General features: G+C 31.8%; 1 protein-coding gene across 2 annotated transcripts; it reads left to right on the top strand.

Moving 5' to 3' along the window:
* The first annotated feature begins 442 nt into the window (after positions 1-442).
* Positions 443-9014, top strand: LOC134723133 (cytochrome b5-like). Of its 2 annotated transcripts, none has more exons than XM_063586772.1 (4): positions 443-561; positions 6383-6565; positions 7362-7486; positions 8550-9014. In XM_063586772.1, exons 2-4 carry the CDS (start codon positions 6383-6385, stop codon positions 8560-8562), a joined length of 321 nt encoding a protein of 106 aa, XP_063442842.1. In that variant the 5' UTR covers positions 443-561; the 3' UTR covers positions 8563-9014. The 2 variants fall into 2 exon arrangements, with proteins under 2 accessions (XP_063442842.1, XP_063442843.1); XM_063586773.1 differs by lacking the exon at positions 443-561 and adding an exon at positions 1210-1270.
* Positions 9015-11017: the final 2003 nt, after the last annotated feature.

Below are 11017 nucleotides of genomic sequence, written 5' to 3'. Positions count from 1 at the left end.
TCCAGGTAGGAAATAAATTCACCATAGACATCCGGATTAAGATTTTGTATGCCAGACGCGCGTTTCGTCTATATAAGAGACTCATCAGTGGCGCTCAAAAAGAAAAGTTAAAAAGGCTAAATAAAGCATAAAACCAGTTTAAAAGCAGCCTAGGAAATCTGCTAATTTAGCACTCCCGTCAAACTTGGCACATTAACACATTGGCCATAGTCTCATGTTTAACTACAATGTAATTCTTGCGTAATTTTTGTAATTTTTTTTTTAATATATCAGTAATATTAAGGGCCCCATATTAAGATATTTTTAAAATCGTATGTTTAGATAGAAGGCGGAGGATAATCCTTTTATCTTTTCGTACAATATATCCTTATTGAGGATTAAATAAGCTCTTTATTCTAAAGAATGAGAATATTTTATTTTTAGATTTTTAAATTTTTTTGATTTATTATTACTGTCCAAATTTATTTGTTATTGACGCAACATTTGTCAGTGGTATCAGTTAAGGATTTGTATCGTAAAAAGAAGAGAAAATATTTTTAATTCGCTTATTTTGTTATTCAGGTAAGTGTTCACTCTATTTACACGAATTAAGTTTATCACTCTCTAAACCGAATATAAATATACGCAATATTTCCTTATTTCAATCATTTTTCAAGTGAAATTATGAAAAGAGGATCATCCAATAGTTTTTTTCTCTCAATTTAAAAAAAAAATATAATAATTGTGAAGAAAAATTAAAATAAGGTGTATTTAGAAACTTTCTATACCTTATTTTTTGTCTTCCTAATTAACAATTTAAAATATATTAATTAACAATACACAGTAACTTATCAATATATAGATAATATATAGGATCGTCAGTATTGAAGATCATCGAATTCAGGTGCAATACTTACATGGATATACGGACTCATATTGAATGTTAAATGGAAATAAAATTATCAAAGGAATTGTATGTGTAAGCTAAAATTAAAAAGCATTGTCCCAAAACTGGAACAGTAAAATAATTACAGGTATACTTTTCAAGAAAATGCACCAACACATTTGCAATCATTTTGAAATTTAACTAGTCATACATTATTATATACAATGAATTTTAAAGAAATTTTCTGCACTTCACAACATTAACCCATTTATTCAATACAAACCAAAAATAGGTGTGTATTCTACGCTAGATATCATTGGTTGTCATATATAACACGACCTTGACCATATTTAGATGTTTTAAACTGTTTATACATTACCATGTGTGGAAAGTAAAATTCTGGAGGTGAGTTACACAATTTTGCTTTTAAATACGCTTTTTTGGGGGACAAAAATATCTGAATGGCAGATTTACTTCAAATTGTTTACTGTATAAATGAATACCAAGGGCGGATCCAGCCATTTTAAAAAGGGGGGTTCCTTACCCAGGACAAAGGGGGGTTCCAATTACATGTCCCCATTCAAATGCATTTATCGTCCATAAAAAGGGGGGTTCCAACCCCCGGACACCCCCTCCTCTGGATCCGCGGTTGAATACCATATTTGTTGAGGTCCGCATAACTCTATGTTTACATATGTTCACTGTACACATATCTTAACAGCTTATAGATTTTCATAGAAGTAAGAAAAAAATCCCATTACAGCTATGATTTTCAATTATAAAATGAATATATCATTGTATATTGATAGAATTATTCAAAAAATGTGAGACTTGTACAGAAATACTGGTTCATTATATGTAACATGGCACAGATCCAGATTTTTAATTTGAGGTTATATGGTGTTTCTCTGGGAGGAAAGGGGACAGTCCGACTGAACGAGTGTAAAACAATTTACATAACTTTGGCGTTTTAAACACACATGTGAACCATAGAGACACCCCTGGTGTACTACCCTGGACCGCATCCCATCCTAAAAGTAATAAAATTGCATCATGTTTTCCCAAAGGAATCCAAGGTAGCACTTTCTTACTAGTCTTTCAAGTTATAAGGCAAAACGAAATAATGTAATCTACAGTATTTCTTGTAATGATGAATTAAAGATTTAATGAAAGGGATAGAGTGGTATTGGGGTCCAAAAAGTATATACTTTCACCTTCGTTTCTGCATACAAGCAATATGAGGCAGTTGGCGTATCACAAGGAGGGGCACTTGTTTTAAATCAACTTCTGCTAAGTAGAGATCAACTAGTTAAAATGACAATAACATCCTCTATAAAATTTGAAATTATCTATTTACGGTGGTACCTAAAACTACAGGGAGATAACTCTGTAATATCAGCTAAATGTTTTAATTACGTTGCATTGTGTAGGCAATGTAAAGCTTCTCGATGATCAAAATTAGTGTTTGTCAAACTGCTATATAACAAGTGTATTTTTTCTGATAAAACGCTTGGTTCAAAATTTTTGATTTTTTTATATTTTTGTAAAAGGGTCAAAGTAAATACTTTGTCAAAATTTTATGAAAATTAAACGAGCCAAATTAATTTTAGGGAAAGTGTTGGGTACCATTTTAAATGACTGCAGTTCATTTGCAAAAGTAATCGGAACTTCAATAGCGTTGGTTTTGCAGCGAGGACCACTTTTGGTATATCTTTGCCTAAAGAAGTGTGCACTCAGTATTATGTGAAACTCTTGTCCAGTATTTGTATCTTGTATATTTCGTAGATAGCATCTCATCGCCCTGATTTTCTAAGAAATCATCATCAATGTAACTAAAGATATTAAATTGTCCTATTTTCTTTGAACTCAAAACAATACTGTTGAATGATAAGTGACTTATTTCTTTGTATAATTATGAAAGAAAGGAAAAATGAACAGAAAACAATGAGATCTTTTGCATATTCACAAATTTATGTCCTCCCCTCCCTCCCCCGATAAAACTTCACAATGCAAATGGAACAGCACTACTATTGTAAGCCACTGTAAAAAAAAATAGGGTTCTCTTATGCTTACACAATTCAATTTTATTAACCCGGTCTTCCATGCACACGGTCCATTTTCCGTCCATTTTATGAGATTTCAAATACGTAAATGATATATGTGTTATTTTTATTCAAATTATAATCGACCAAGTTTTAATAAAATACTTGCATATATACGTCCTTGTTTATACTCCATGCAAGTATTACTTTTTTTTTGTTCGTTCTTTTTTCTACCTCAAGTGGTCTGAGTAGTGAATTAAATGTATAATAATATGTAGGTCAGTATTTACAGTGACCACACAGCTTTGCCCGAGGTCGACTGTTACTTTAATGTATTGCGATGAGAAATGCATGACCTAAGAACTAAGACTAAAATGACATTTGGTTGAAATTGTGTTTACTGTTGCGTTTTTTGACATTGCTTTGAATTTTCATATTGTTATAAAATCATTTACATATTAAACAGTCTTGGGTAAATAAACTCGTCATATTCACCCGCCGAAAAATGATCGATCGCGATCGACCTATAAGCGTTTACACCAAAAGAAAAAGATCGATTCAAATAAAATCGATCTTTTTAAAACCACCTCTAGAGGTCTCTAAGATCGATCTTTTTGTCAGTGTAAACGGGTCATAGATACCAGAATTGAAATTTTGTATTTACGCCAGACGCGCGTTTCGTCTACAAAAGATTCACCACTCAGTGGCGCTCGAATAAAAAAATGTTAAAAATAAACCAAATAAAGTACGAAGTTGAAGAGCAGTGAGGACCAAAAATTCCTAAAAGTTTGGTCAAATCAGAGACATATAATACATATATGTCTCTGGTCAAATACAGCTTTTCAATACATGTATAAAGTTCCCCGTTTTTCACATAAATTTCTGATTTTCCGTTCAACAGTCATTTTACATAGTTGGAACATTCCATCCAATTCTGTTTGGTTGCTGTTGGTTTGATGTCGCAATGACGTACACATCACATCTCCTTTTTACCGTTTCTTTATTTAAAAGCATTGGATCAGTCTCATAGATTTATGCTTCAATTTTGTGCTAATAGATAGTACATATGCAAATTCTCTATCGTACGTTCATATTTGTGGTTAACCATAATTTATAATTCAGGTGAATTTTTAATATTTGCATTGGTTCTATAGTATGCATTTTAAGTGCATTATCGTAAAAGAAATTATAAAAATTTGATAACTATAACATGGCGCTATTTTAAATAAGTTCGTTCTCTTTATGAAAATAGGGCTGATTGAAGTTTATTTTAAGACAAAGATACAATACATTTTCAAGTTGCAATATTAACATCTAAATATGTTAAAATTCATGTTAACAATTTTTCATTTTTTAATTCAATTTAAATGGTAAAGAGAAACAAATATCCAAGATATTTGGTTGTTGAAATGTACAGAGAAGTTCTTGCCGGGTAGCAATTACTACCATAGTTATTTATGTGAATATAAATAAAGACCAGGAGATGTTATTCTTTATTCATATCCCTTATATTGACATATCATCTTTTGGTTCCTTGTTTACATGAAACTTTCTTGGATAAATATACAATGACAAAAAAATACTCTCTGGCTAGAAACGGTAAAGTAAGAATTAATAAACGAAAAAAATATGTAAGTGACCTTTCTTTATTGGTTCAAAGACAAATTGTACAGAATTTTCTAATCGGTGAAAAGGATAAGCGTCATGTATGCTAACACAGTTACAGGATCTTTAATCCATACTAAAATCAAAAAAATAGTTCCCAAAGTTTTCGAACAAATTACTTTCATTATAATATATCTCTTATTTAAGACATGTCGATTAAAGAGGAAATGTGTAGATGTTCCAGACCGTATGAGTATTTGGACCGTACGCGTACGGTCTGGACCGTATGCGTACTTTTTCAAAATACCGACACGGTCGGACCGTACGCGTTCGGTCTGACTAATATCTAAAAGTTGGTCAAGTTTATTAGATAAAAATGCATATAGTAGATCAACATAACTTAACTATCAAATCAATATAAAAAAGTTCAATTGTAATTGAAACAAAAACTTTATATTTTAACTTTTTTTGAAACTTCACGCTAATTAAATCTGTTACTCTCTTGTATTAAGCATGTGGATCAGTAGTACATAAATTGAACTATGATAACTGAAATTGAAGATATCGGAACTAACCATAATGTTGGAGGACATTTGTTTTAGAATATGTTGCAACTTTACCAAAACATGCAAATGCAAAGGAACATGCATAACTGCATACATGAAAATGTGAAAAATATTACGTTACTTGAATTGTGTCACCTTGGGCGAGAGTACCAAAATAGGATTCGGATATACAATAAAACAAATACTTAATTTCAATTGTTCGTTTGTTCATTTTATCTATCTAATTGTAATAAATTATAAATAGCAATTTGTAAAACTTAAAAAAACCTGCTTGTTTTAAATTAACCAATATGATCAAATAACATGTATGGGTCAGTTCGTACTGGACCGTACGCGTATACTCATACGGTCCGACAGTACGCGTATGCATGGTCGGACCGTACGAGTATATGTATACGGTCCGGAACGTACGCGTACGGTCCAAATACTCATATGGTCTGGAACATAGATATTACAGTGATTTTATTTTCAGTGGAAAACCCATGTTTATGTTTGTCATTTTCTTTATTAGAAACCATCGAACAGTTATCGCTTATTTCAGGCGTTATATTTAATGATTTCTTTCTACGTCTGATATTTCATATCCAGAATCATTGGCATCATAAGCTCTTGGTTTATTTCCTTGACACATTTTATATGCGTCACCAGGTTGAAAAAGAGGTCTAATAACAGCAGACCCCGTCTGTTCAAAACACATACAGGGTCCATAGTTTTCAAGTTTGTGGTGTCTGTAAACCCATTAGTTTTTCTTCAACATCATTCAAAATGTTCATAGTGAACTCATACAGATTAAAGATGTTCACCTTTTATCTTGCATTTTCTGATTTTTCATGTTCGAAAATCTTGCATTCATTGAATGCTGTAGAGGGTACACACATTGTTGGTTCTGTATTACCATCAGATCAACAAAAAAGGAAGACACATATACTTTTTTTCTGAAGTTGCTTTACTGACTGTGGGGTGATGTATACAACTTATCATGCAAGCTTCATATTTATCTTAGAAGCCGAAATGTGTTGAACGTATGTCCTTCCTTCACGAAAACTATATAATTGTCCTGCAGAAAAAGCCACAAACATACAATTTTAATTTAAACTCCAATTACATAAACTGCTTGAGTAAGACATATACTCCCAAGACCCTTACTAAAGAGGAATCTCCTGAACAATGATAGGTCTGCCTTGTGTTCTATTTTAACAAATTTAGAATAAAATGTTTTTAATGGTATTGGTTCATTTCCTTAAAAAAGCTTTTATAAAAGACAAAACAATAATCAATAATAATTTGTCAATTACATTTTATAGATGTCGGCAACTCTACAAAGAGTACATCAGGCGGATTCTTGTATAATTACGCCAACAGCTGATGTAGTGAATGTACAGACAAACAAATACACACTCACAGACGTCGCTGATCATCATGACATGACGTCATGTTGGATTATAATTGAGAATAAAGTATATGATGTCACCAAGTTCCTATTTGAGGTATGTATAAAAATAAAAAGATGTGGTGTGATTGCCACGAAACATTAGATTGGCTGATTTAGAACCATAGTACGAAATTACGACAATATATTCCATTGACCTTTCGTTAGGTCATTGATGACTTATAAATGGTTAGTGCTTATGGGTACTGGAGGATCAATATATTATTGCACCCAATTTGCATTTTAAAGTAGGTTTTTAAAGAAAAACAACACATAACAGTGTGAATTGAGTAGCTCCCCTTTGTCCACTAAATAGAAGACAAATAGAACCGTTTATTTAGCAAGAAGTATTGTACCACACATGCATGTTCATATTGTTTTCCCAATTGGATAGCTGTGCATTCTTTATGAACACATTAATTGACATGAATATAGGAACATAGAATTTACAACTACCTGCCACATTGTTCAGTGTTTTCACAAAACACATCGAAAAAAAGTTAGCTACCAGACTTAGTCATGAAAACAAAAGGTTGTTTGTATCTTGTGCAATCCTTAAACATCCACCAAAGCAGGAGAATAACAGTTGCTCAAAAGGTGTAACATATCCTACCTCATATTTGATACCCAGAACGTTTTAGTTCCACTTGTAGATGTAGATAAATTTGAATACCAAAAATTATCAAAGAAACAAGATTTACAAATTAGTCAACATGATCGAAATCGTCCGAACACTTCTTATTCAGGGATAGTGTTCTTTAATCAATATATGTTTGCCTTTTATTATACATATTACGAGGTAATCTAAATAGGTTGTTTGAAAACATTTAAATCATCATATGGAAATATTTCAGCATCCTGGTGGATATGATATACTTCTAGAGCATGCTGGAAGGGATGCGACGTGTGCTTTTGAAGAGGTGGGACATTCTAGAGATGCCAAACAAATTCTTCAAGATTATTGTATTGGCGATGTCATGTATGTATATTTATAGATTATCGTTGATCATCTTAACGAGTTTAATTAATTAATGTCCTCGCTTGTGCCGGTACGGTGAAAGCGAGAAAGGCGATCGAGTATTTATCGCTACTTAACCTATGGCGACGTTGTCAATTTAATGTCAATTTCATTAGCAACGCCACGTGCCTCCTTAGTTTCTAGCGATACCTTTCCATCTCAAGCGAGTAGCATGATATGAAAAATTATCACAAAAAAAAATCAAAGGAAAAATGCACAAAATAGCGATAACTAAGTATATCTGAACCGTTTTATAAACATCATCCTGATTTATATTGATGTGATATTCTATTAAAAATAAATACACTTACCTGCTCCGACAACGTAACCCGAAGAACATTGACATGGTGGTTGACTGTTTTATAACTGTGGTTTCTAAACTCAAGTATAAACTAATGGCTAAATTAGGTATGTGTGAGGTGTGAACTTGGAAGCATACTTTTGAAATCTCAGAATTTTTTTTAATCGCCAACATATCGACCTAATTAGCCTGGAAACCCAATAGAACTTCCCACAAACCTTACTGAAATGAGTCCTGTCATTCTCGTAAGTCCATTTATTCATGGTTTAATGTAACGTAAAATGAACGAAGATACTGCCAATCATCGTACATTGTTTAAATATTCTATATCATATACAATCATAATCAAACTCCTGTCCACAGAAAAAACAGGTACTGCTATCGTGTTCTGAAGGGTCAACAATTCCGGTTCCGCGTATGACAACCGTCTTGTTACTGCTTTAAAAATATTACATATACGCCAACCACACAAGTGATAAAGCATCATACTGTCACATTACATACTCGGTGCAGTGACTTATGGGCATCGTACCATTTGCAACACTTCACTACAGCAAGACAATTTCAGTTGGGCAGGTGTATTTTTGAGATCGGTTTTGAACAGCGGTATACTACTGTTGCCTTATTTATTGACTTAGCTTCTTGTTCTGACTCAGTATATATTAACCCTCCTGACCATGTAGGATAATAGTTATATTATTAACTGTGTTTTTATCATTTCAGAAAAAACAAATAACGGATAATAAAAAAGAAAGAAGATTTAAATAATTCTGTCTCAGATTGTACGTTTACTGAATGATAATAGTATTTTATATGAGCTGGCAGCATCCTTTTTATAATAATTTATTTCGGTGTATATTTGTTCAGGTATCGTTGATTGTTTAGTTCTTTTTTTCTATTATTGCTGTCGCCACAATATATATGGACCGAACTGTAAAATTTCTGGCTACTTTTTAGAAACTCGATTTTCTAACAACCCATGACTATTGACACTTTTATCAGTGCAAGTACATACTTATATTTGCCATTATCAAATTGTTTTGTACTCTCAATCAGGTACTGGGGACTGGGAGCTCAAATTGTATAAGCAATGGAATGCACATGTTGTTTATATTGATAAGACATATTTCTTATTTGTTACTGATTTTTGAATCCTCTATATATACTCTTGGTAACTTTGACGCATTGCATGATCAGTTGTTTTATTGATATGCATGTCTTATATATAGTTTGGTTGTAATTGTTTGTTGTTGATCATATTTTCTTACTTGCTTAATATATATATTATATACTTATATATTATATATACTTATAGTATTTTATATGAGCTGGCAGCATCCTTTTTATAATAATTTATTTCGGTGTATATTTGTACAGTTATCTGAATTTTGTTGTCCTATTTTCTAATATTGATGTCGCCACAATATATATGGACCGATATATATGTATAGTATTTTGCACACAACATTTTTAGTTTATATATATTTGACAAGAGTTTACACTCAAAAGAATGCAGTGAAATTCAGTTGTTTATTAGTTTTTACTCTATTTATTTTGCATATTTTTTTTCATTTTCATTCAGCCCATATCAAAATGTATAAAACTATAAATATACAAATTTCATCTGCCCTCTCTCTCTGATAATCCAAAAACACGTCCCCTTGTTATAAGAACATAAAAATCATATGTTTGCTACTGTGTAAATCGTTTTAAGCTTTGATATGTATAAATTGAACTTTATATCGGCGTATGTTCATGTGATAAAGTATAAATGTTTTACCAAGTCTTTCATATGTATATAAGAATGTATGTGTGATTATTTATATACTTAATGTTTTTGTTCTGACCGACACAGGACAAATTGCAACATAAGTTTTAATATTATTTTTAAAAATATGTTTTTCATATGTTTTCTATATGTTTTTCATATGATCAAAAAACATATATTTATTAATCAGCCTAAACATGTGTTTCCATATGTTTTCAAACATATGGAAAATATATCTTGTAATTTTTCCTATGGAAAATTGAACTGTTAAATGGGTAAAGCTATGCGAACTTGCAGCTATAAACTTTTCTTTGGTAAAATTGTTGTTTTACACAAAAATTATTAGAGATTATAATAGTTTAAAGAGGGACGAAAGATACCAAAGGGACAGTCAAACTCGTAAATCTAAAAGAAACTGACAACGCCATGGCTAAAAATGAAAAAGACAAACAGAAAAACAATAGTATACATGACACAACATAGAAAACTAAAGAATAAACAACACGAACCCCACCAAAAACTAGGGGTGATCTCAGGTGCTCCGGAATGGTAAGCATTAAAACATTGTCTTAATCTCAATAAATTCAATTTTTTTGGAGGAATACATATTAATCAGAGGAACTTGCATGGCTCTATCCTCTACGTCACTTAGGTAAAAAAAAAACAGTTGCTTGCTAGCATTTGTATAGGTTAAATGTTGGTTGTATTGTACTGTTACAAAATATTATTGTGAATTTATGTACTTGTATGTTGATTCAAATCACTTATTAAAAACCATTATTTTGTTAGTTGTGAATATCACTTCGTATATTTATTACATTGTACCATGCCAGAAAGATAGTTGGAAATCTAATTATTTTTGTCTCGCTGTTATAAGGAAGACATATATATGTATTACTCTTCCGACAGCGGTATCTTTTTCCTGCATGTTATGTTTAATGAACATTTTTACACGATAAGACTAAAAATGGTTAAAACATTTCACCAACAATGCAAAATCGAAATCGCAAATGAAAATTTCGAGGGTTCTGACAACCTCGTAGTTCTACTCGAAACAGTAAATAAACTCGATATCGGGTGCAGGCTATATAAGAGACATATGTAGAAGTTAATAAAATATCAACAGAGTAACGCATCTCTTGTCACTTTCAATCATCATAGTTTAGCAATGAACGGTTAATATATAAAAAAAGAAGATATGGTATGATTGCCAATCAGACAACTCTCCACAAGAGACTGTATAACACACAAATAAACAACTATAAGTCACTGTAAAAATGTCACTTCGTCAATGATCGTCAATCAGTTTTGTACTCCGAGTTCTGAGTAAAGTTTTATGACGGAGGACCCAGTACTCAGAGTACGCAATTTGTTATCGAAACACCAAATCCAGTAATTTTATTGGTTGATATCTTAGTTTGAG

The sequence above is a fragment of the Mytilus trossulus genome, chromosome 6 (genome assembly GCF_036588685.1).
Source record: "Mytilus trossulus isolate FHL-02 chromosome 6, PNRI_Mtr1.1.1.hap1, whole genome shotgun sequence".
Classification (NCBI taxonomy): Eukaryota; Metazoa; Mollusca; class Bivalvia; order Mytilida; family Mytilidae; genus Mytilus; species Mytilus trossulus.
Note: the sequence above shows the minus strand (reverse complement) of the source record. Positions and strands in the feature narration are given on the sequence as shown.